Raw genomic sequence first — 26,192 nt, forward strand, 5'->3', positions numbered from 1 at the left:
GCAGGAATGGTGTCCAGAAATGAAATTCCCTCCAGCCTGTGCTGCCCCGAGCCATGCCAGGGAGCTGACTGCTGGGCTATCTGCCACAAACAGACAGCGTGGGGGTGCTGCGGTACCTCGCCCATACACGGGATTAGATGGCTGAATGTCCAAACAGAAAACACCGGATCATCAGAGCTTCCTCAGTGTAACCAGAACTTACCTATGGACACAATGTACAAGATTATATTAAATTATAGTATCAAATAAAGGGTAGGCAGGCACACTATATAAGGATATTGCATCTGTCTCATTGAAATTGCTTTTACTGTTGTTGAACACAAAACAGTACTGGGAAAACATTTTTGCTCTACGTTTCAGGTAGAAAGAGGATGTTCCTTGCTCAGCAGTAAAACTTTATACAGTCAAACACATCAGTAAAATGATAAAACCAGCTACATTTGTTTTATTCAAAATCAATACAATATTACATCCTGAGATTACACACAACCCAAGAATCATTCTAATACAAATGCTTAGGTAGAATTCCTGCCCGTGTCCGGCCAATGTTATAAATTATACTCATGAATTATTTTTGACAAAACCAATTTCTGTAAAGCTACAGGCAAGTGACTTCGCCACTGACAGGAACAGCAAATAAAAACAACCTCCTAATGCAAGGAAGAAACACACAGGAGAAGCTCTGAAGAGACTAAAGAAAGAACAGGTTTTATCATTTATATGTTCTCCTCCTGGTAACCGTGCCTGTCGAGCCGTCCATTAAGTCAGTCATTGCCGATACTTTGTGATCTATAAATGCAGCATGCAAGACAGACGTATCTTTAAAGCAGTTGGGTACTCTCTTGGGCTTGGCGCCACAAGCACATCTGTCTTCTGCTCACATCGGCAACACATTTACCATTCCTTGTGGGATCAGTGACTTAGTCCCAGTCTGAAGCAGTATTACTGTTTTGACACAGCGGGACTCTGATTTATTTGGCAAGGCTGCAGTTCTTCTGCCAAGTCTGAAACACGGGTGATAGCTAGGCGAGAGATTTTAAATTCACACGGTAAACACTGGGTTGCAGTAATCCTGAACCAGTATACAGTGGCAAACCCAGTATACAATCATGGACCAGTATACAATCATGAATTAAAGCAAAACAAATATATTTTCCTTTGTACGCAGAACACTGACTAACAAGAGCTTGGCATTCTCTCTGTGCATCACTTCTGTTAGTGACCAAGGGTATGTTACTTTATAGACCATTTTCTGACGAACATGTTTTAATTTTGTTTTCCACCACATATCCTCCTTTTATAAATTCTGAACAACTTGAACTTTGAACAATAAATAGTTTTTAATCTGCCATCTGGTTAGATGTTAGGGAAATGGTAGTTCGATTTCCTTGTTTTGCAGCAGTGCTTCTTGCTGTCCAAAGCTGGTAGAACATTGCTACTGGTTAACTGAGGCAGGTACTGTAACTAAACGGAAAGTTACATAGTTTGTATTTGTATGAAATGAGACTAAAACATACATTTGATTTTTCAAATGGGATATAAACTATAAAACTATTCATACTGTAATCCTGTACTTTTTCTAACTAAGAGTCGGGGATCTGGGGTTCTGCAACTAGACTGCAACCAGAACAGCTCATTGCAGGTATTTCTTCCAGTCATCCAGGGCAAGAAAAAAAACCACCTGCTGTTATAGCCTATGTCACAGAAATGGAAAAGGCGAGTCAGTCTGATCCAGGAATTTATACGCTGTAGCAGTTCTCCATCCTACACCTCCAACTTCCCTGCACGTTACCAGTTCAGTGTTACAGCTGTCATGGGGAATGTGGCTCACAGGAAGAAAGAACTGCTGACTGACTTTCATCATGAGGCTGGATTTGGAGACTTGGGCTGGCGTCTGGAAAGACTGAAGCGACAGGGAGAGACATTTGCTTGGCAACTCCAGCTGCAGAAACACCCAGGGCATTGTGTAACATCTGGAACCAAGTAAGGGATCACATCCCATCAGCAGTTACAAATGGAACTGGGCACTTTTGCCATCTCCATAATTTGGGTTTCAAAAGCACCAGAAAGATCCCAAAGAACTCCAAATTAAACCAGCCATGCAAGCCCATCCAGTTTGTTCAGCTATCCTGTGTCAGGAACAGACAATCCTGGATAAACCTGATCTTTCACATCACTGTGCTGCTTATCCACAGTGACTCGATGGAGCTGCAGTGCAGAACTGTTTCTACCGAGTTGCTCTTTAGCCAGGAGGTTCGTTTTCTCCTCAGGCCAAAATGAATATCGATCCTGCACTGGAGCTGCCTCTCGCCATTAGCTGCCAGCATGAGCCTACCTCCTGGGAGCTACACACAGAGAACCAGTCCCTTCCCTCGGCACAGTACGGTAACTACCGCTATGAAAACCTTACCCCTGGCATGTGCTTCCGAGTCAGCCTGGCGGGTTTCCGAGCTGTTTTTTCATGTTCTTTCCCCAGATCCACCACCTCCCTAATGCTGTCAAAATAGGGATGCTGCAGCAGCTGCTCACATGTCTGCCGCTCCGCAGGGTCCATACACAGGCAACCCTTAGAAAAGATGAAGTAAAGGATCACACAAAACACTCACAAACAGGTCTGCACAACTCCAGCTACTTGCCATAGCCAATGCATATTCGCACAGATACGGGTGGTAATTTTTTTAAAGTAGATTTCAAGATTGGCTTTTCAGAGTCAGCATGAAGCTTGCAAAGCAGCCAAGGATGAACAGTTGCCACAAGGCAGTGATAGAAATGGCAGCTAGAGGTTCAGTTACAACTGTATGGTGGAGCAAACCATCAAGCCTCAAATACCAGTTAAGACCACAGCTTGTATTCGAACTAGAACAACTGTCTTAAACCATGGCAAACCATGTCTTAAGCCATGCTGTTCCAGTGTTCAGTGTAGCTAGTGCTCTCCACAGCGTTAATGTCTCCATCCTCACAGTTTCTATGCACTGCATCTTAGTAAGGGAATAATAAGTTTTCCACCTCCATGGTAAAAATGAATGGGTTAGAGAGGAGTGCATTAAAAGTCCTCTCCAAATCCTCTCCAGCTGTATTTTTCAATGAATCTCTGATAATTCAGTAGCCAACTCTCAAACCGTTTACCAGCTGATAAGCAAAACTGACTGTGTTTGCTAAGTCTCACTGCAGAGCTCCTCCACTAGCTGCAGTTTTCTTACCTTCATGAGAGCTAAAGCAGAGTATGAAATATTAGGGAATTTCATTTCTAACGGTTCCTGGAGGGAAAAAAAACCAGCAAGTATTCATATTAGTAAGCTTTCATTCATTGGGGTACAGAGAATCAGCTTTCCATAGCAACATGACCTGTACCTCACATCACAAAATGCATCATCTGGCACGTCATTTCTTAGGGAAGAGCTGCCTGGCGTTACTGAGGATGGGCAGACTGGCCATTGTGCCACCAGAAGCACAGGAGATGAAGCACGTGTTTGACTCTTTTACAGAGGGTATCAGCTAAAACACCATGAGAGGGGCTCAGCCACCTCCAGATAATATTCTAGTGTACACTGGCAAAGTAGAGGGAAAAGCTTTTGGTCAGGGAAAAAATGCTGCCCCGCAAAGGACTGGTCAAGCTGAGCAAGCGAGGCTTTTCCAGCTCTACTTCCAAAGCAGACAGCACTGGGTGAAAACCAGCAGGAACATTTCTCTGTGCGAACACCAGTCTCCCTATCACTGCAGAGAGATTGCTGGTTAGTGTTAGGCTCAAGGGAAGTGCGGGTGGAGGGAGTTCTTACCATGCTCTCTGGGTCCGGAATTCTTACCCCACTGAAGAACTGGTTGGTGCTGAACACTTGCTGGTGCCTGGGAATAAGATCCCCTTTGATCAAGAATAAAAAAAAATAAAGTCAGATTAATGTGCTGTTTTTACAGTGCCTGCATTGAACAAGTTTATATCCTCTGACAAGGCCGACACCATCTGAGAGAACATCTAAAGAGATGGAGTGCCAGCAAGCCAGCCGACGCAACATTCTTTTGTGAAAACTAACATCCGCCTGGGACATCAGTGATCCCACAGCTGTGTGACTGCTGAGTGAGAGGCCAGGCCACACAGCTCCAACTGCCTGCAGTCACAACTGCCCAGGGCCTCGTGCTGTAAATAGCTCAAAGAAATCCAGCTGGTGGGTGCAGTTTTTGGAGCAGGAGTACCCAGCTACTGTGCATCTTCTAGACTCTTGAGTTTCTGTGCTGTGCAGCAAACTGGCTTTTAAGAACCGTGGCTGCTATAGCTGGGGGCCTTGTAAAATACATATTTCTATGTATCCCCCTGTGCCAAATGCCTAGATCCTGTCGTTGCACTATTTGGGCAACTGCAAATTTGGATTTGCATTAGCAAAAAGACCCCTTGGCAGAACACCAGGGACTGAGGTGGGCAAGGCACGAAGTTGCACAAATGTGTCTGCTGTGTGCCAGCACTTGTAACTCTGCTGAGCGCGGGCCCATCTCGGGATCCGTGTGTCGGTGAGCCGGGGAACGTGCCTCAGCATCATAGCTAGAGGGTGCTGTGCAAACACCTACCAGGACCTGGAACTCCAGCCATGCCACAGCACTGAGCCTCAGCCAGGGATCCTTCCCAAAGCGTTAAGCAAGATCAGAGCAGCAAACGCGCTCCCCTGCTCACATCAGACATGGACCAGCCCTGGCCTCTGATGAGTAACTGGCAGGAGCTGCTGTTTGTTTTGGAGGTGGCTGCACAGCAGCGTGGGCACGCTTTGTTGGCATGCTCTCTCAGAGGGAGGGTGAGCAGGACTCTGCTGGCCTGCTCTCCACTAACCCTGTGTTTCAGCATTTTCAAAGGAAAAGGGTTCCCAAGAGGCAGCCTGGCTGCATAAACAGTCGTGTCTTCTCTGACTGCTGGAGGGGGACAGGCTAACCACAAGTGTTCCAGCCTCATTCAAATTTAACTCATACTGAGTGAGATTTTTTGTACACTCCTGAAGATACTGTACAGAACAGAGCTGAAATGCACCACCAACAGGAACATGCTGTACTTTTTCCTCAGTGCAGCTTCATGGCCCCTTTTTTGCAGCTTAGAGAAGTTTGGAGCAAGCAAAATGTTAAAAATCAAATCCATCACAGAAGAGACAGTACAATAGCCAATCTACCATAACTACACAGCTTTGACCAAAGAGCTTTTCTCGGTAAAGGCTGTCTCAGTCCATCACCTGGATCAAAAGGGAATTTTTTCTGGCTGAAACCTATCATTAAAAATAAACTATAACTTACCTAACACCGGCATAAATGTATTCTGGAGGATGAAGTAATCAACATTGAACTATTTTTCTAGCTAAGGAGCTCATCTGTTCAAAGCCATTAGTTACCTTTATAGTTTTATAAACTGCTCAGTAAAAATTACACTTCTCAGTTCATTACAGCAAATTTCAATTAAAAGTGAGGGGTTGTTCCTTTCCACCCCAGAAATCAGACGTTACACACCAAGATCAAATAGAAGCAATGAGACTGGACTAATTTAAGTGTTATGTGGGTAATGGCTCTTTTATTTAACCTCTGTTCCAATTCCAGAGTGGCTCCTAAAATTCCTTGGTGAATAAAGACAACTGGAACAGACAAACATCAGTTCACATACTCTTTCCTGAGCACACAGCCATCAACAGACACCGGCAACGTTTACAAGACCTCCAAAGCTGTGATAAACTAAATCCAACCATTTGTTATCCAGAGGCAGGGACCACTTTGCTTGGTACCAAACCCTGAAAAATACCTGGATCTTTCAGACCTTTATGCAAAACATTCCCAGTCCGTTTTGATACAGACACCCTGTTTTTCCATCTGTGTAGAGACAGCTGCAGATGTGGAAAGGCCAGCAGCAGAGGCAGGTGTTTCTCTGCCTCCTGTGGTGCCGGCCTGGTGCTCCCCACATGCCAGCAGTCACTGAGCCACCCCAAAGGACCAGGAGGGGCATCTGGTGGTCACCTAACACATCGTTCATCTTTCTTAAACTGCCCAGCACTAGACACAGCTTCCCAGAGGCCACTGCTGCTAAAGGGAGTGGAAGGATGGTTTCAGGCAGTTTGCAGCACAGATCCTGCTTACACAGGCTGGTCTGTTGCAAGCCTTTTAGCTGCAGCCTGGCACTGCTGGCTCATACAAGCTGAAACCAATTCTGCCCCACAGATCTTTTTCTAAAGAACAGTCACCACCTACATGGATGCCAACTTTGTTTCCCCAGATCGTGCCAGGACCTGCAGCAACATCTGTTACTCCAACTACACAACCTCCTAACAAGACAGAATCAGAGAATCGTTCAGGTTGGAAAAGACCTTTAAGATCACCGAGTCCAACTGTTAATCCAAGGCCAAGGCCACTGTTAAACTGTGTCCCTGAGCTCCACATCTACAAGTCTTTTAAATAGCTCCAGGGATGGTGACTCAACTCTTCCCTGAACGTACGTGGAATAACGTGAAATGGTTCTTTAAAGAATAATAGATGTGCATGTTTAAGTCATGCCAGGAAAACCCAGCTCCCTTTTAAGGACAGCAACACCTCAAATAAGCCAGCACCTACTAAAGGAAGAGATCCACTGGGTAAATTCACCTCCTGGCTAACCCTGACTCCCACCACAGAGGGAAGTCCTCCTAGGCAAGCTCTAGTCCTGCCACAGGCACCAGGAAGGCCGGGGTTCTGACCAGTGCAGAGGGGACACTTACCAAGGGTTCTCCGGATGAGGTACAGCTGGTCGACATCAGACTTGCCAGGCCACAGCGGAGCCCCAGAGAGCAGCTCTGCAAAGACACAGCCTATCGCCCACACGTCCACGGGAGGGCCGTACTGTGTGTCTCCCACAAGTAACTCTGGAGAGCGGTACCACCTGGTAGCCACGTAGTCTGTGTAATAATCACTTGGACCAGCTAGGTTGGGGTCAGAAAGGAGAGAAACAAACAGGAATGTGGGATCAGAACGATGCAGACAGGCTGCCGTCAGTTTTTACACATGCTGGGGCACCTCCTGGGCAGGCAAAAGCTACAGGAACAGGATGAGTCACTGGCCACTAGCAGAACCCAACTTTGGAAACAAGATTTGACAAAAATCAAGAGCATATTTTTCTCCAAATGAAAATATGCAGAGCAGCACAGCAGGGCTCTGCACCAGCCAGTGGTCAGTTCTCAAAGCCCACATGATTTGTCTGAACAAGAGCTAAAAAAAAAAACCCCAACAAATTAGGGGGTTTATTTACAATGGAAAATGTGAAGCCATCGTTTGCAGAGACAGCACCTTCTGCCAGAGGGGCTCCTCCTGCCAGGGAACTCCAGCTGTGTCTCCAGCATTGCATAAGCAATGTCCGGGAAGCTCCGAGATGCCCAAGGCTGGCTTCCATCTACCAGTGCCAGCAGCACCAGAAGGGAGCTCAGATGGAGTTAGTTACGGGGCACTTGGCATCCTGGTGTCTGGGCTAGCTCCCTTGAGGCTGGTTTGGGGAACTCTGCCCAGCCTTTAGCAGAGCTTCTCCAGCCTTTATTTAGGATGACTACACGTGCATGAAGGACATGTGTGTGTGGGTTTTTTGGGTGTTTGAAAGCCTGATCCTACACTTCATTAGAGCTTTCAAGTGTTAACAGTCTAAGCCAGGGGTCCTCAAACTACAGCCCGCGGGCTGGATACGGCCCCCAGGGTCCTCAATCTGGCCCTGGTATTTACAGAAACACCCCACCCCCGCCGGGGGTTGCGGGGGGAAACCAAGCAGCCGCAGATGGCTGCCTGCCACTTCATCTGCGCACCAGCCCCCTGTTTAAAAAGTTTGAGGACCCCTGGTCTAAGCAGAGAGTCGGCACTCACTCAGTATACGAGCAAACCCGAAGTCACAAAGTTTGATGACTGAGTGCTTTGTTATCAGGATGTTTTCTGGCTTTACATCTCGGTGGATGCACTGGAAACAGAAAAAACCAAGGTTAGAAGCAAGTATTTAACCTAGCCTTCAGATAAAGAACCTCTTAATTCAGCCACATACCCCTTGCACATTGTGCCAGGCAGTAATTTCTGCTGAAAGAGAAGATGAAAGGATTTCTTAACAGCAGCTAAAGCCACATCCTGCTGGGCTGGACAATCACCCTGCCCGCACCCCACCTTTGGGACGAGTCACTGTACAGGCTCCCAGCTTCAGCTGCATAGCTCTGTATGACTTGGACAACGCCGAGTCAGCTCCCCAGAACCAGCTGGGAACCTGCTAGCAGGAGGAGCGAGGTTTGCATAGCAAAGACCTTTGTTAACCTGGCACTCTGCAAATGCAACTCACTTGATACAGCGATGTCCAACACACTCCTGAAAAAGGACTCAGTTTTGCAAATATGTGGGGAGATCCTAATGAGAAGTGCGTGGGTCCTCTGGGATCAGTTCCTGGACAAAGTCCATGAACTGTTTACTGATAAGCTAGTAGACAAGCAAATTATTTTGCTGGCAGAGCTCACAGATTAGATGAATGCTACGGTTTAGATGTGGGACTTTATCTATCCTTGTAGATGCCAGAGCATGCCTGGTATTCCCTCTACTCAGCACAGGTGAGGCACAGCAGGAGTTGTGTGTCCACCTTTGGGATCCTCAGTAGAGGAAAGACATAGGCATACTGGAGTGACTCTGGTGAAGGGCCGCTACAATGATAAGGGATTGGGGTATCTGACATCCAAGGAGAGGATGAGGCAGCTGGGACCATCATTCAACCTGGAGAAGAGAAGGCTCAGGCAGGATCTTATCAATGTGCATAAATACCTGATGGGAAGAAGTGAAGAAGACCAAGCCAGGCTCTCCTCACTGCTGCCCAGTGAAAGGATGAGAAGCAATGGGCAGAAACTGAACACACAGGAAACTCCATTTAAACATAAGCTTTTCTTTTTTTTTTTTTTTTTTTGTTTTTTTTTTTACTGTGAGGGTGGCCAAACACCCAAACAGCTTGTCCAGAGCCTGTGGAGACTCCATCCTCAGAGATACTCAAACCTTGACTGGAAAAGTTTCTGAGCAGCCTGCTCTAGCTGACCCAGTTCGAGGAGGAGGGCTGGACTAGATGATCTCCAAAGGTCCCTTCCAACAACAGTAATTCTGTGGTTCTTGGGAGGTGACCTTGCTTCCTGAAGGTTCTCAGGAATTGAATTTGGGCTTGGCAAAGAGTTTCTGCTGATCAAACTAGCAAAGACTTTCATTTCTTCTACGTGTGTATGAAAGGTGTGCTCTACTGAAATCACCAGCGTCTAGCTCACATTGTGTCCCCCCTACCATCACCTCATCACAAACACCAGGACTTTTCCTAGTTAAGCTGGTGGTAAATTATTGTGCCTTCTCTTGAGGACTGAAATGTTGCTTGTTAAACAGTGTCATGGAGTTCTAAAGGGCAGCTGCATAAAACCTCATTACCTGTGATCTACAGCAGGTCAGACTGCAGCATCTCATTGTTCCCTCTGTTTTAAAACTTCATTAAATCTTTCAGACTGAATGGGGGAACAGAAAAAAAAGGCAAAAAAAAGCAGGACAGACCTATGGCCAAGTTCCTGCAGCTCAACTGGACGTAATTCTCCCAAAAAAGACAAAACACTCATTGCAGAGCGATCTCCTGCCCGACTCTTAAATCTCAAACATTGGCAGATGAACAAAACCAAAGACAATCACAGCAAAGTTTGCCTGAAGAACTTCTCCAAAATGCTCCTTTCCTTCTCTGCTTCTTAAAGCATCCCCACTGCTTTCTACAAAATACTTGTCACGCATGCACCACACATCTCCCCCCAGTAAGCAGAGGAGGGGTTGTAAAACCGGTTTACTGTATCTAATTTTTGAAACCTTTTAACTGGTGTCCTGATTCAAAGCCTACGACTGTCAACAAAAGGACTTCCTGTGAAACCAGGAGCAGTTTGCTCAGGTCTCAGATGATGAGACCTTAAGCATTTTCCAAATGTCAGTTGTAACGCATGGCACAGGGAATGCACAAGGATGTATTCCTGTTCAGCCTGGAAGCTTGTCTCAGGTCATTAATGCAAATCATTCCTTGACAGCAAACCCAAGGGACCTGTGTGATAGCAAATGCAGCTGTTGTGGGTACACACTAATATTTTAGCTGTTTCCTGTTGAAAAACTGAAATTTCATCTGACTTTGTGCCATGAAAGCTCTGTAAAGAGCAACAGAATCTCAACCTCCTCCAAGACCACGTTACAGCAATTGTTAGTGCTGTTTAGGGCACTTACATTGTGTTTATGGCAGAAGTTCACAGCTTGGAGGGTCTGCCAGGTTATGCTCTTCACTAGATGCTCCGGCACCCTGTTTGAAAAAAGCACATTTTTATTTTGGTAATTAAAAATAACTTCACTATTACAGGAAAAAGGAAGAGGAGGCCTTTGAGTGCTAACATCGTACAGGGATGTCTAAGAAAACCATCAGGGACCAAGCCAGAAAACTCAGAGGAAAAACACTAGGTGCATTTTCTGGCTATAAATAAGTTACAAGAAATATGTAATAACCCTCAATTCGTTGACCTTCCACTGCAGGGAACCAGTCATGCTGGAGTGCTGATGGTGGAGCCTGTTGGTGCCTCTTCCCATGCTTCAGAGCTGAGGCTGAGCTCTCTCTGCACAAAGCAGTGCTCTCCTGTGAGGTTACCCTTCAAACATCACAGGACCATCAACAGGAACATCAACACCATTTCCAAATCCAGTCAGTGCAATGAGATAGAAGGATTTACGGCAGCTAAGAGCATGCCAGTGTCTGGTACCACTCAGTCACAGCCAGCACGAGGCCTGCCAACTGGTGACCACACATCAGTGCGTGCAAGTCTGTGTCAAACCCTGTCTTGTGGCTGTGCTTAGTGTCCACAATTCCCGGCAATCCTCCTGAAATGCCAGCAAGCATATCTGCCTCTGCAGCTGCTCAGAGATGAGGTGGAGCGTCCATGGTATAGATGCGTGACTTGAAATGCTGTCATGTCATTGATTGTCCAGAGTGGAGAGCTGACCAAAATGGGACAGGGAAGGACATTCCTACAAGAGTATAAAGCTCTACTTTGGTTTGCATCTCCTCTCCCCTCCAACGTCTGGCAAACACTTCAGAGAAAGAAAAGCTCTGTTAAAGATCCACCCTCCTCTCCTCTCCTTCAGTCACTGTGCAAGAGTTCTTAAACTTCCTTGGCTGTGTGTGACTGTCTTCAACAACTCCAGGAAAGGCAGAGGCGACAATCTTGGCACTTTCAAGCTCAAATACAATTTTATTTCCTGTGCTTAATGCTGAAAACCTTCTGATTCATCATAAAGAAAAAACCCCATAAAGACTAAACTAAAACAATATGCAGGAAGCCTGGCTTTTCTTGAAGGCACCTTCTGCTGTCAGCACTGAAGGTCTTGTGCTGACACTGCTGTTGCAGTGCTAGCTGCCTTGCAGAAACATCCTAGAATGATGACAGTGCTGCACTGACAGCCTGACAAAGGGATGAAGTTGGTCTGCAAAGAGGTGTGTGCCCACCCACCTTAATCCTGACCACGAAAGACTACCTGCGGTAGCGAAGATCAAAAGCAAAGTATGCAACCAGGCATGACATGTTTGTTCACACTGGGACTGTTCTGATGAATAGAAAGCAAATGTGAAGTATTTTCTTCAATGAGGGTTATCCATCCTCTCTTCAGATTCCAGGTGAATAGGTTCAAACTGGGATGAAAGCTGCTTACCAGCTCACAAAACCATTTGCTATCAGCATGCTCCATTTTCCTAGAGCTCCAGGTCAGGGAGAAAGAGAATAACAGGTTCTTGTTTACTCAACCCCCAATTAGTCTCCTGCAGGCAATTCATTTAGCTCCAGGCCTGTAAAATGATTTATGAACTTCTGCTTAGCATTTCCACAGCACCAAGTCACTGTGAAAAATTAAGGACAATGTATTTAGTGGGAGTGTCATTTATAATGTGTCAAAAGAACAAACCCTGTCCTGGAGAATGTTCCTTCTGCAGGTGTAGCTCACACTTTGTGCAAGCGCCTGTTTAAAGAAGAGGGCATCTGACCTGGGAGTTCACTGAGGCTGTGCAGGCACAACTCCCAGTAACTCCTGCCAACCAGCACATGTTCCTTAGCACTGCAGTGTGGCTAGAAGCCACTGGTCAGTCATACAGATCATCACTGACATCACTGCAGACATTTGGGTGCTCAATGACATGCCCCAGTGCCCCAGCCTGGGTCTGCACAGCCATGGGGGGTCTGCACACACCGGGGGAGCAGCAGGAAGGAGCGCTGCATGCCCCTAGCCCACCTGTCCAGCTCACCCAGCAGTTCTAACCTCTTTGCAGGGAGACACAAGATGATCCCAAGCCGCTTGGATTTGCTGCTGTCAAACCAGCCAAAGATCACCCAAACGCTCAGGCTCAGCCTTCCAGTCTCCTTGGTGAGTAGCACTGTGCTGGAGCACACATGGGCTCATACGCAATTCTTTTGGAGGTCGCTGCTAAAACCACAGTAACAGCAAGTCCTGGGCACTGGGCTGAGAAACCTATCCTGTAATTAATGAAATTCCTCTGAAAACACTGCAGAGCAGCAACGACATGGACACTCCCTGACTCCTTTGCTCAAAGCTCCCAGCAAAAGACAGGCCACTCACCCCTGGGGGTGCTTGTCCAGCTCATGAAGAACTGTGTGGTCACAGTATTCGAAGACCAGATGCAGTTTCCGTTTCCTCCTGAACACTTCCAGCAGGTTCACCAGGTTGGGGTGTTTCAGTTGCTGTAACACACAGTGGATGAACTGTTAGTTACTGCACAGGGGAGTGGGGTGAAGGTAGGGGGGACAGTGCTGTTGCCCACAAGGGTCTCAGTTCCTTAAGCCAAAACCTTTAATACAAGCACCGCATGACGTGAAGAAGCAGCTCAGCTACAGCTCAGCCTGTGGCGTAGTTATTTTAGGAACTGACCATGGGGAGCAAGTCAGCTTGGCTTCAGCAAGTGCCTCTTAGAAAAGATGCTCATAGATAAAGAATTCATCATGGTGCCCGCAGCTATTCCGGCAGCGCCTTTCATTGTACGTATCCAGCCTCTGACTGCACCACAATAAAAAGCAGCTCTCCCTGGAAAACAGCTTGGGAAATCACACACGGTAAGAGCCTGTAGCAGGCTCTTATGTGAACATTTAGGAGAAACCAAGAGCTCCCCCGATACGCATAGGTAAAGCATGTAGTCTCAGCATCACCAGCTCATCTGAATTCACCCATCTGGCAATAATCTTTACTGCTGCTGCTTCTTCCTCTTCCTCTCAATCCACTTCACGGGCTCGTACCAGGGGTTCCTCTCCTGCAGAGCTCAGACAGCTTCTTACCACACATAAAGCCTGAGCACAGCACGGTTATTCAAACGCTCCTTGCAAGAGGTGAGGGTGGACGTTACCGGAGCTGTTCATTCCCTGTTCTTCTCCCCATATTTTGGGGGAGGACTGGGAGAGGGCTTGAACAAAAGGGCACAACACAGTGGAAAAGGAAACAAAGAAAAGCCAGACCCAGCTCGGGAATGTTAGTTCTTTTCAGATGACACATGGCACCATCCCCTCCGCTTGCAGGGATCTGTATCCATGAAGGCTTTGCCTGACCAAGGCTTTAGAACAAACACATTTTAAAGCAAGGAGGCTGTAAAGGTCATTGCCTAGGAGTTAGGCTAACTCTATTTTCTAAGTGCTTCTGCGTCATGGGGAAAAGCCTGCAGAGGAGAAGGAAGGTGAGGGTCAAGACTACAGAAAACTGTAAGGGAGCCTCAACTGAGGAATGCAGCTGTTTGAGGAAGCACCCAGTTAACCCCAAGGTGAAGGATCACTGAAATCCATTACTTGAATCCTGGGGTTAACCAGTGAGCTTCAGTAAAAGAGCAGGTACCCCCACACCTCACTGCCAGCCTATCACAAGTAGGAGGGACATGGCCAGGGGTCATTTCAGTGCTCCAATGGGCACTCTATGGGATCCTTTGGAAAATGTAATTTTATTCAGGCATGTCACTGTAAAAGCTCCTTGCAAAGAGAGACCTTCCAGGGAGCTCACTGCCTCTGGGGGACGTTACACTGAACCCAAACGATACTGAGCCCATATGCCAACACACAGGGTCCCTGTTAGTGTGCAGAAGGTGGCTATTCCCGTCCTGCAAACTAGCAGCAAGGAGCTGGTCTTTCCGAACAACGTCTCTTACCACATACGTGTCTTGCTCCTTCAGTCCTGCCCACACTGTCTAAACCGTCTGCCAGCATCAAAGACCTTGACACCCATCTGGATCACAACTAGGTTACAACCAAGATCTTCTGACCACTTCTGTAGTCCTGCATGGTATCTGTATGCCAAGTGACTGCCCTGTCTAGCACAAGGTACCCGACAGTGCCAGCAGGGGCTATCATATGTGTATGTAACATTTGCATCAATGTAATCTTCTCTACCCTGGCCATGTCTCCTGACCTCACATAACAGACAGGCTTTCTCTGCACATCCTCAGCTGCTACTGAAACCATTAAACCACGAGAGGAGGCTTGTAACACCTTTCAGGCTTGGTATTTATCTAGCAGTATCTCCACTCTCATAATTTCCTTATCCACTTCACAAAAGATGATCAGATACAGAGGATGCCCTGCAAGACTGCTGGAACTCCCAGCAATGACAATTCTCCCAGAACTGTGTGCAGACCACGCCACCTCTCCTGTTGAGCATGTTCACATTGAGCAAAGTACCTGCTTCCCATGTGCATGGTAGACAAAGCCTTGTCTGTCGGTTCAGAGTCTACCATGAAAATCAGACAGCTGCCTTCCCTCACCAGTCAAGCAGCTCCTGATAGACTGCATAAAGTGGATCCTTCCCTTTCCACGCACTTAGTGTGTTGGCATATTATGTTCTCAGAGATCAGCGATAACAGAGATAATCCGAGAGCACGCTGGGCCTCCAGCAACAACGCTGGGTAACAGGCAGCTGACTCCTCTGCTGTTCTCAGCAGATCTGCCTGCCAGCATGGGCAAACTGCTGGGCACGGCCAAGCCTGCCAGCGGGAAGGAGAACAGTAAGACAATCTCTGTAGTGCTTAGATCCCACTTTCAGAGGCAGGTCAGGACGAAATAACTGCCAACTCATTGTAAAGCGAGAAGGAAGTTAAATCAACAATAATAGATTGAGATCTCTGGAAAACTTCTGGTAGTTACAGTTTGGTTGTATGAGTCAGCCTTCAGGAGGGACTTCCACTGAGCAGCCGTGCCCAGGAGACAGTCTGTCCTGGCCATCCTCACATGTGTGTGAAGTTGGGGTTTCTGGAGAGAGCAAGCTGGGCTTGGAAGCACGAGGTCTAGCTGAGCCAGGGACGCTGCGAGGGGATGCAGCTGTGCAAACAAGCTCTTGCACACACAAGAGCATGTTAACCTGCCTGTGCAAGGCCTGGAGAGGGTCCCCTCGGAGAAGTCTTGCCACAGCACCTCCCCGTGCCTTGCTCACAGCCAGCCCCCATGGCTGGGGCTCTCCAGGCTTTTGGGTTCACTGGGCCAACGTCTCTTGTGCAGGCAGACATGCACACAAAGCCACCGTAAATCTGCCAGTGACCCTAACAATGTCCCTGTCTGGCAGCGCAGTGTTCCAGAGAGCAGTTTGTAAGGCTATCAAGCTGCTGGTGGCTGGTTGCTGGCAGTACAGGGATGGGCTTCCCCTGCCTGCCCCCTGTGTGGGTGACAAGGTCATGTGTCACCCTCTGCATACAGGCCAGATGTCCTGCATGGGCTTTTCCCCAAAGTTATAACTGCTTCCGTGCTAAGATGATAGGTATTATTTTCTGGTTTGTATATGAACACAGCTTTGTGTTGTATTTTTCTCTTGTCTTTGCAACATCAGAGCTAAAAACTCAATGCAAAGGTTGGGGAGACAGCACCCATCTGGAAACAGCAGGCACTGATGGGTTTACACACAAATTCACCCTTTTTTCATGTATTTCCAGCTTTTCCTATGGAATCAGGATCATGCAGGGTGTTTCAAGCCTCTGCTCTCCCACCCCACCTCCTGTTGCTCCTCACCATAAAAAGCCCTTTGTCTACAAGGTATTTACTGTGTAGAATGATAATTTATCAGGCCCTACATTTTTTACTGATGAAACACAATCTCACTACATCTTTGACAAACACTTAGCTGTTGCCTAAGCCAGGAAATACCTCAACAAACAAACAAACAAACTGTTACTATTTACAGAGAAAAAGTTGAAAAGATGGTCAAGCAGGTCTGCACTTGTCAAAATCAACAGCATCTCAGCACAGATCCAGCTACAGTGGTGTTGGCTTTGGACCCTTAAGGACGATGTGTTTACCATCTGCATTACAAGTGACTTCTGCAATGATTAATTTCCTTTTCTTTAATATTCAAATCTTAATGCATCTCCAGCATTGTTTGCTACAATGATACAGCTACATGTCATCTTTTGCTTCAGATAGGAGAAAAACTGAGGCTGCTTCTCCCCAAAACCTAACTCAAAAATAAATACGCTTTTTTCCTAAACGATGGTTCTAGGATGGCATCCAGGCTTACTTTGCTTCTTTTTGCAGCAGGTAGAGAATATATAAATGCTCAATAAAAGACAAGACGATAGCACAAAGAGATTTGGGGGAAAAAAATATCAGAAATACTATAGCCTGCTGAAACCTTGCACTTGATTGTAAATCTGAAAGTTACTTGATTCTCAGCAAGCAAATTAAGCTAACTTGATGGAAGGGAACATTGAGTGCAATGAGTATCAACTGCTGCAATGTAAATATCAACAGGCAGGGAGGTCTGGGAACCAGAGACCAAGGGATTAGGAATTTTGGGAAAGAAGTTTTAAACAAAATGGAACATCTTTCTCTGCAGATTTCTGGAGGGTTTTGTTAACTCCAAAATCCTCAGTTGTTGACTGCCTACAAGAATGCATTTTATCTAATCTGAACACCATAGCTCTTGTACAAAGGAGGCCTATTGGAAGTCAATACTTAAAAATGTATATTATTATGTATAATTATATATATGCATTTATAATATATAATTAACATGCTGTTAATATAGTTGTTTAATCCACTTGGTGTTTTAAAGCTATGGCTCCTCTGCACAGAAAAGAGAAAGCTGAAGATGGGAGAGATGGAGGCGTATAAAATCACGAGTACCCTGAGAAAGTGAAAAGGGAGCAACTGTCTCTGCTTCTCAGAACACGTAACCGAGGGTACCGTACGCCATCACCCAGCAGCAAGCTTGTAACAAAGGAAATATTTTTTCACACAACACATTCCTAAAGTCATGGTACTCGCTGCCTCAGGAAGCTATGGAGACCAAATGAATACACTGGTTTAAAAAGACACAGGACAAGCTCCCAACAGTCTGTGAATGTCTGTTAAGCATGAAGCAACAGGTACAATCGCTGGCTCTAAAAACTTTGCCCAGAAGCTGGGTGTGGGAAAGGAAACCTTACCCCGTCCTCTCCCTCTTTCTCCTAGGTTTCTCCTCATTTCTGCATGCTTGATGGACCCGGGGTGTAACTCACTGCAAATTGTTCCTGGGCTTTTATTTCATCAGGCAAAGAAACACTGAGGCTGAACGTGTGACCCATTTCTACATGAGGATGAACTCTCCCACAGAAGTCAAGAAAGGATCAGCAAATACAAGGTGCTGCCATGGCTCACAAGGTGCCGGTTCTGCAGTCACTTCCACGTGTGAACACCTCTGAACCTACACAGCCCCCTGCATTCAAGGCAGGGGCTGGATCCCACTGGCACATCAGGCTCTGACACTGCGGACCCCTCACAACCAGGAGCTCAGAAAGGGCATTTTATGGAGGAGCTGGGGCAGATGTATAAAGCAGAGTGCTAGGAGAGCTGTGCCCCATGGCTGTCCCCCACCTTGTGCTACTTAGGATCACTTTCTGCTCACGTGCTTTACAGCAGCTCCAACAGCCCTCGTCTCTGGGGGGAATCCTGGGCACGGGGGGCTGCTGCCTGCCGGTCTGTTACACGGGGTGTAGCTGTGCCTGCACCAGCCGGGACATTGCTGACTCCATGGGGGACAGACCCTGGGTCAACCCTGGGTCACTCTCCCTGTACAGGGCACAGCGATGACCACGTTGACGCTCCTCCACTGCCCCAGGAGCCAGCAGGCACCAGCAGCTCGCTGTGCAGCGTCTCGGCTCCCACCTGCACCAGCCCTCTCTGAAGCACAGCAGCCTGGGCCACTGAGGATCGCCTCTGTCCCAGGGCATGTCCTTGGCCAAACGGGTTGGACTTTCACTGGCACCGGCCTTCTCCCTGGGAAACCGACTGACTTGGGCACTTTATGCACCGCTCCCTCCTGCCCCATCTCCTCACGCCTCCCCATCTCCTCACGGCTGCCATCTCCCCACACCACCCCACCTCCTCAGCCCACCCACCTCGCACAGCTGCCCTCTCCTCACGCCCCCCCATTCCTCACGCCCCCGCCCGGCCGCTCCGTCGGGCCCCCCGGGGCTGCTGGCCGCGCTGCCGTGGCGAGGGGCAGCCCGCAGGCCCCGCGGCGGGGGCGCTGCCGTTGGCGGAGCCCACCGGGCCCAGAGCCGGAGCGAGGGGGGCGCGGAGGGCCAGCAGGGCCGGGTGCCCGCTCGCCGCCCACCTTCAGCATGCGGATCTCCCGCAGGGCGATCTTCCTGATCACCGGGTCCTCCTCGGACTCCAGGAACTTCTTAATTGCCACGATCTGGCCGGTGTCCTTGTTGCGGCACTTGAAGACGACGCCGTAGGAGCCCTCCCCGACCTTGCCCAGCTTCTCGTACCGCTCCATGGCGCGGGGGCCGCCCCGCCGCAGCTCCCCCGGCTCAGCGCGCCGCAGCGCCGGCCCGCCGTGCCCGCCCTCCGCCTCACTCCGCCGGGGCCGGGCCCGGGGGGGTCTCCCCGGCGGGGGACGGCCTTCGCCCGGCGGCTGAGGCGACGCGCCCTCCCCGGGGCGGCGGCAGCAGCAGCGGCCCGGGGGACCCCAGCACCCGGCGGCGGGGGGCGCGGGCACCCCTCGTGGCGCCGAGCCCCCCGGCGCCTCCCCCAGGGCACCGCTCTGGCTGTACCCCCCTCCGGCGCGCCGCTTGCCCGGGGGTCTCTGCCGTTCGCTCGGTTTCCCCGCAGGGAACGCCTGCCCCGGGCCGCGGGAGGCCCTGGCGGCGGGTGCCGGGCAGTCATGGCTGCGCTGCTGCGGCTGTGGGGCCCGGCCGGCCCTGCGGTGCCCTGCAACGTCTGCCCGTGGACAGGTCAAGTACCCAACCACCAACCACCTGATGAGCTTCCACCAGGAGCTGGGTCCTTTTGGCGAGCGTTTCCATCTCTTACCTCGGCATTATCACTCCTCGTCCACCCGTTCAGGTCCGTGGCTCCTTAGCCGCCCTCTCCTCCGACCCTGATGAGGGTGGGCCTTTCTGGTGGCAATTGCTTCCAGGAGCAGCTCTGGAGATCCGCGCAGACACTCTGCTCCATCTTACGCCTCCTCCTTCCCTACTCCTTTCCTGGGTGCTTCGTGAATTCTACTCAGCACAGAAGATCTATTTCTTTTTCTTCCTAAGCCACATCCATCCGGGATGAGTAGTCTCCTCATGTTCTAGCTGCCACACATGCTGTCTGGTTTTGGTTCTTTCCTCTGCACACTTTAAAATGGATATTCTTGTGAAAAATGTGTTCTTTGGTAGAACCATCCCGCCACTGAGATTTTCCCAGCTCTATCAAGACCTGCAATGAAAATACCCTACAAATACTATGAGCAGATTTAACAGCATTTCTAAGCTGTCCCCACGACCTGCAGAGCTGCCTCAGAGAGGCCCAAGGACTATACCATGAGGAAGCTCCTCAAATGACAAGTAAAATGGCAGGTCAGTCCAAACTCCAAATTGCTTCCCCAGGTGATGCACACAGGCTGATGCTGAGATTTACCCACAGTGGGAACAATCTTCTGCAGAGGAGGAACATTTATCTGTACTTACTTATCTACCGATGGTTGTTTGTGTTGACCAAAGACACATTTAAAACACATAGTTTTGAACTAAAAGTAGATTTAGGTTAGATATGAGGAAGAATTTCTTTACTGTGAGGGCGGCAAGGCGCTGGCCCAGGCTGCCCAGAGCAGCTGTGGGTGCCCCGTCCCTGGCAGTGCCCAAGGCCAGTCTAGATGGGGCTTGGAGCAACCTGGGCCGGTGGAAGGTGTCCCTGGCCCATGGCAGGGGGTTGGAACGGAATGGTCTTAAGGTCCTTTCCAACCCAAACCTTTCTGTGATTCACAACCCCCCTTTTCTCTCTACTGCAGAGCATCCCTGAAGGTCCAGGGTACAGGTGGACCAAGGGCTGAACCCCCTGCAGTACACAGGTAGCCAATGTGCAACGGCAAGGCTTGTATAAACCGCTCTAGATCCTGCTGAGGCCGAGCTGTGTCCAGAGTGGGGTGTCACATAACTCACATTCACATTTTCTCATTCTAAGCAACCCTCCTTTAGGGCCCACCAGCCACCTTGCCATCTGCCTGACAAACAGGGCAGAAGGTAGCCAGCCTCTGGTTTTCAAGCCAGACAACTCACGAGCGGTTCCGTGGTGACTCGAGGCGACCAGCAGCAGGGCTGTGCCAGAGCAGACTGCTGGCTTGTCACAAAGCTGGAAAGAGTTTGTCACCACTATTCCGATTTCTCATTTCTGCTCCATGCACAGACCTCCCTTTCCTCCAACCGATCCACTGTATGTGGGAGATGTCGTGTGGCTCTCGGGCAGTCTGCAGGACTGAGGAGAGTGCCTAGCCCTGGACCAGGCCCTTCCCATCGACCGCCATGAAACCTGGAGACCAGCTTACTCCTTTCGAGACACGTCTGATAAGGTATTGTTCCCAGAAAGTCCACCACACCACATCTAGGTATCAAATAAAGCATAGTTTATTTGGCATAGACTGAAATGAACTGCAACAGAAATTTACATAGAACAAAGCCTAGTTACACAAACTGGAACAAGTGCAGTTAGAGTCTCAGTTACAATCTAATGACTAAACAAGGTAAAAAGTACATTTCAGAAAGTCTCTCAGTCTTGTTCTTTTCATTCAGAGAAAGAGTGGCTCACTGATGCGTTGTACCTTTCATCTTTGAAAGAGATGACATCACAATTACAGCTGTATTTTTCAGTTATAATGAATTTGGTTAGGAAATCATGAGATTAATCTACAGGCTGCTCTTCAAATACTGTTTGTACTTCAAAGAGCACTGAGAGCCTGTTTTAAGGCTTTCAAGTTGAATACATGAACCTTGTGCATCAAATAACTAATACTTTGATAGCTGTCAACGAGTAATGAGGGGGTGAGCAAGCTTTTGCTTTATAAAATCCCAAACCACACACTAGGCTTTCTCAACCCGGCTTGAAATGTCACACAAACATACAAAGATACAGACAATACCAGACTAACTTAAACGTCTAACAAATACAAATTATACTAGTCAGAGTCACCGAGACTGGCCGCTTCAGCGATGAAACATGCAAATCTGTTGCGCTATACTCCACTAAGAGTAGTAAGTGAGGTTTTACACTAGGAAAAAGTATCTTGCAGATCATGCCAAAAATGCCACTGTCTATAAAACCAGACCAAATCAAGCATTTCAGAATATGCCATCAGAAATGCTTTAAACAGCTAAAAAAGGAGGTTTGATTAAATGAGGACTTTCCTAGATTTTTTGATTCAGCAAATCACCAGTCATTCATGTCATTCAAAAAAACCTGTCAGTTCATTATTTTTGCATGACAGTGTCATGACTTAATAGTTATTTACTCCAGTTACTCCCCATAAATATTCCTATTTTATTTACAGATTTCTCCAGTCTTTTAGAGATCTTTAAGTGTTTTCAAAGATGAAGCCAAATTACCTTCTGCAGTGAATGAGGTAAATTGAGTGTTTGCTCTACATCTACACCTGGTGCTTCTCTTGGTCTTCAGTTTTGTTTTAGAAGAGGCTAGGAGTTACGCCATTTGAGGGTTAATCACCAATCACTGACACCTATGGAGAAGCAATTTCAGTGCTAGAGAACCCAATTTCTTTAAAACACAAAAAGTACATGTCCTGCTTTTAATACTGCTCAGCCAAGTACAGCTGACCACACTTAAGACATTTTTAGTACACTGTGGACTGACTTTTAAGTTTTATCTGTACAATTACTGTGTATTAAACTTCGACACAGTTTCAGAACTGACAAGCCTGACTTACTTAAATATCAAGTTCATAAAAAGAATTAGTTTTGAATGACAATGCTAAGTGGATAAAATGCTAAATTGTGTGCAGGTCTATATTTCCTCCCAGACCTTCAGAACAACATAAAACTCCAGTTGTACCTAGTAACAAAAAGACATTACCGAGTCATCACATGTGCCAAGTTAATTCCGTCAATGTTAAATTATGAATCATGTAGTCTGATGCCTCAGCAGACAACCCAGCGCCCCATTCCTCAGGTTGCGAGGTAAGGATCAAAACATGCCGGCTCCGCTGTGTCAGCAGAGCCCTCAGACAGGCCAAGCCGTTGTAACACACTTACCTTTACTGCTTTATTAAAATGATGTGTGAAGTTTCTAACCTGTCTCTCCTAGGGTCGCAGATCACAGAAACCAAACAGGCAGCAGTATGCTGTAGGATCTCATTAAAAAAAAACAACACACCTCCATTCAAATGTTTATGAACTGCTACTGTATCTGCCTACGGACTGTGTTTACTTACATCAAAGCTAGCAGGTTAATATGAGGTAGTAAAACCAGATGCTATCCTGTAGTCAGTCTACATTTATATTTAATGGTACCTCAAGAATTTTAATTAATGAGGAAGACAAAAGAAACCAATGTGACTCTTTGATGGAGAAATAAAAAGAGGAAGAAAATGCAAGGTGACAAAATAGGGAAAGGGAAAAAGTGATCAAAAGCTTGACTATAGAATACAGGTTCTTATCATGCTTATTTATACTACGTGGCTGGGGAGGTAACCGCTTCCAAAGGACTGTCTGACTGACAACAGCTGGATGGCTGTACAGGCAAAAAAAGCTCGTAAGCTCAGTTAGCGCTACAAGCTCCCCTCTGGAATAGTATAAATAAACTATACATCATGGGCAGTTTGATACACGGTACTTTCATTCATTAAGGATGATGACCAGCTACAATTTCCATTTCATGTCACAAGGCTTATCCCTAATTTATGAAAATAAAGCATATATATTTTGTACATTTTTATATATATATAAATATATATATATAAAAAAATACACACTGCCGGCCAACTTAACACACATGTGCACATGCACACACACACACACGTATATTGTACACACCCGCCCAGTAGCAACATGTCTGGTATCATTATTATATTTTGTGTACACACACCCTATATCTAGTAAATAAGAAAATCCCTTTTATGGCAATTCTGCAGGCAGAAAATCAATACAAAATACTTTGTTGTACAAAATTGCATTTTTACAAGATCAACCAACATTGTAACATACTCCTCAATAATGCACTACATCTCTACAAGAAAAAAGGAATAATCAAATCTTTATACAATTATAAAAAAAAAAAGTAAGCTGCTCTGCAACCTTCCTTTGCTAAAAGTTAGATACATTACACCATTCTAGCAGCAGATTAATAAATAAGGATTAAATAGTCTATTATACAAAGCCATACTGAATGGCAGATTTAAAACCAAAAAGCTTTGCAGATACTTTCACTTCCTACACAATTTTTTTTTATTAAGAATAAGACTCAGTATAAAACAGGGAAACAGCCAGCACTATATATCTACAGAATATAAGGAAGATCCAAGAGAAGTAAAATATTTAACAGTTTATGGCACCTTTACTGCATAACGTTTTTTAAAGGCTGTGTTTCCCTATAACTAATGAGTAAAGGGCTATTTATCTCATAGCTTTTATTAAGCAAACTCGATATAACCAACCACACAGTGGCAAGAGACAGAACCAGCTGTTCCCAGCTGCAAAAATGTATTGATTTCCACGCTAAACCAACATCATTTAGGTGTCAAGAAAAGAAACAGTAAGTTGCAGTCCCACTTGCACTGAGTTTCTTAATGCTTCTTTATTTCTCATGTGGCAAATCCACTCCGTTACTTGCGTTAGGTTACTGTTGCTCAGTAACTATTTTCATGTCCAGCCAAGATGTAGAGATTGCTGTGTGCAGTCGGATTTTCTGTTGGCCTGCTTTCTAACACTACCACTCTGCAAGCAAACACAAACAGAATCCAGAATGGTTAGTGGCAAAATACAAAGCACATGGTATATCTACCAAGGAACAACAAATTTGTTGCTCCCAGGTTTCTACAGATGGAGGGATAGAGGTTCTCCTAAATACCTTGGGTATTTTATTCTTTAAATCAGTTGCCTCATTTTCCAGTGTCACTTGTAATAAAAACACTAAAGCAGGATATACAAGGAACAGAGGACTCGAAGCAGCTTCCTTAACCAGAATCTGCCCCTTTTAAACACAGGCACATGCAAGGTATTCCAAACCTCTTCCAAACTGACATCCTCCACCTTGCAATCAGCTATATCTTCTGCTACTATTGGGAAGTTAGCTCAAGAGTCAGAACGTTGTGAAGAGATGCAGCCCTCCTATCTGCAGCCCAAATATGTTTATACCTCCTACATCTTCCAATAAGCATCAGCCACTAACTTAAACAGTTCTCCTCCCTTCTAAATACTTATCCACTGATCATTGCAGCCTTTGTCCTGCTGGATCATGTTCCTGTAGGCTCCTCTGGAAAATCTGTCTCTCCTTCGCTTGGCACGCTGACCACCGTCTTCTACACATCTGTCTCATGCTGAACCTCGACAATCATCTCAGCAGCTGATATGGTTGGGCTTTTGACCTCCCCTCTCCCCTCCAAATGCTTAGCTCCTGCATCTCTCTGCACCAGTTCCTATGACAATATCCTGTCATTTTTAAGGTTAAATGTCTACTTTTTGTTTTTTACCCATGTATCAAATAAGCTAAATGTGCCACTTGAACTCTGAGTTGGATTTAGGTATGAGGGTAGATTTAGATTGAATATTTATATTAGATATAAGGGTAGATCTAGATGAGATATGAGGAAGAAATTGTTCCCCGTGAGGGCGGCGAGGCGCTGGCCCAGGCTGCCCAGAGCAGCTGTGTGTGCCCCATCCCTGGCAGTGCCCAAGGCCAGGCTGGATGGGGCTGGGAGCAGCCTGGGCTGGGGGGAGGGGGGCCTGGCCATGGGTGATCTTTAAGGTCCCTTCCAACGCAAACCATTCTGTGATTCTACGATTTCTCAAAGGGAGCCTGTCTCAGGGTTAGCACTGCACACATTCCCCTCTCATGTCACATTTCTCAAAGTTTTCAAATGGCCTCTTTCCCTCAGCCTCTATTCTGCAACTGAGTAGCTGTGAAGTGATTCAAGCCAAAAAGGTGCTGCCACATGTCATTCGCCTGAACGGTAGAAAAGACTCCTGCTCCATTTGTACGGAGATGGAAAAATACAAAACAAAGGACTTGGCAGTTCAATGAGACCAGAATGAAAAATGGCTTCTCTGCAAAACTGGATGCAGCAGCAGGACTTCAGCCTTATCTCCAACCCCAAAAAGTGATTTGTACTAAGTCGTTATTCAGATACACGTCTTTTATAAAAGTGCAAGCCAAACCAGATGAGACACTGCTTCCCATCCCTTTGTGTGTTTAGGATGCTCCTGTCTTCACTGGCCCAACACAGAAATACGACCCATTTAAAAGGTACCGATTCCAGTATGCCAGATAGATTCACTGATGGTGGCACAGTATGTACCTGGACCAATGTGGCATCTGTACTGCAGTGGACTGTAGCAAAAGCTCATTCTTGCAATAAAATGCCCCCTGCTCTGCTGGGATAACAGGGAAGGAAATTACAGCTGCCTGTCTGCACAGCGGGGATAACTGACAGAAAAGGCAGAGTGTGCATCATCAAAGGTTGCACTGTGTTTACATTTTTGAGACCTCAGAGTCAGCAGTGGCAAGGATCCTCAATTCCAACTGCAGTGATCATGTACAGCAGGTCCTCGGTAACTCAGGCGCAAAGCAAAGACTTCACCTGTTGCACAGGCTACCCCTCCTCTTCCAAGGGTTAAAACACACTCATTCTCTTTCTGGACTGGGGAATCCAAGAATGTAAGTACACAAACCCATGGATTAGCTACAGGAAGTGAGTCAGAGCCAGGC

The 26,192-nt window shown here is 47.0% G+C and overlaps 2 protein-coding genes across 3 annotated transcripts in view; both read right to left on the minus strand.

The window, feature by feature from the left end:
* Window positions 1-417: 417 nt before the first annotated feature.
* CDKL1 (cyclin dependent kinase like 1) lies at window positions 418-18,868 on the minus strand. The gene is made up of 9 exons (XM_040602471.1): window positions 18,604-18,868; window positions 12,610-12,731; window positions 10,222-10,294; window positions 7,834-7,924; window positions 6,708-6,908; window positions 3,777-3,859; window positions 3,201-3,257; window positions 2,411-2,566; window positions 418-1,464 (listed from the first exon to the last, which is right to left on the minus strand). Exons 1-9 carry the CDS (start codon window positions 18,769-18,771, stop codon window positions 1,357-1,359), a joined length of 1,059 nt encoding a protein of 352 aa, XP_040458405.1. The 5' UTR covers window positions 18,772-18,868; the 3' UTR covers window positions 418-1,356.
* Window positions 18,869-20,862: 1,994 nt separating this feature from the next.
* Window positions 20,863-26,192, minus strand: part of MAP4K5 (mitogen-activated protein kinase kinase kinase kinase 5) — a 72,531-nt gene continuing 67,201 nt past the window's right edge. For both annotated transcript variants that reach the window (XM_040602452.1, XM_040602453.1), the window contains one exon: window positions 20,863-24,202. In XM_040602452.1, the coding sequence (XP_040458386.1) occupies window positions 24,115-24,202 (88 nt within the window). In that variant the 3' untranslated portion in view covers window positions 20,863-24,114. The remainder of the gene's footprint in view (window positions 24,203-26,192) is intronic.

The sequence above is a fragment of the Falco naumanni genome, chromosome 7 (assembly GCF_017639655.2).
Source record: "Falco naumanni isolate bFalNau1 chromosome 7, bFalNau1.pat, whole genome shotgun sequence".
NCBI classification, from domain to species: domain Eukaryota; kingdom Metazoa; phylum Chordata; class Aves; order Falconiformes; family Falconidae; genus Falco; species Falco naumanni.

Coding starts and splice junctions, on each gene's coding strand:
- CDKL1 (XM_040602471.1), bottom strand. CDS start 18,771: ATGGAGCGGTACGAGAAGCTGGGCAAGGTCGGGGAGGGCTCCTACGGC. Junction 7,925..10,221: donor ACTTCTGCCATAAACACAAT/GTAAGTGCCCTA, acceptor TTCTGTTTCCAG/TGCATCCACCGAGATGTAAA. Junction 2,567..3,200: donor CTGCTTTAGCTCTCATGAAG/GTAAGAAAACTG, acceptor ATCTTTTCTAAG/GGTTGCCTGTGTATGGACCC.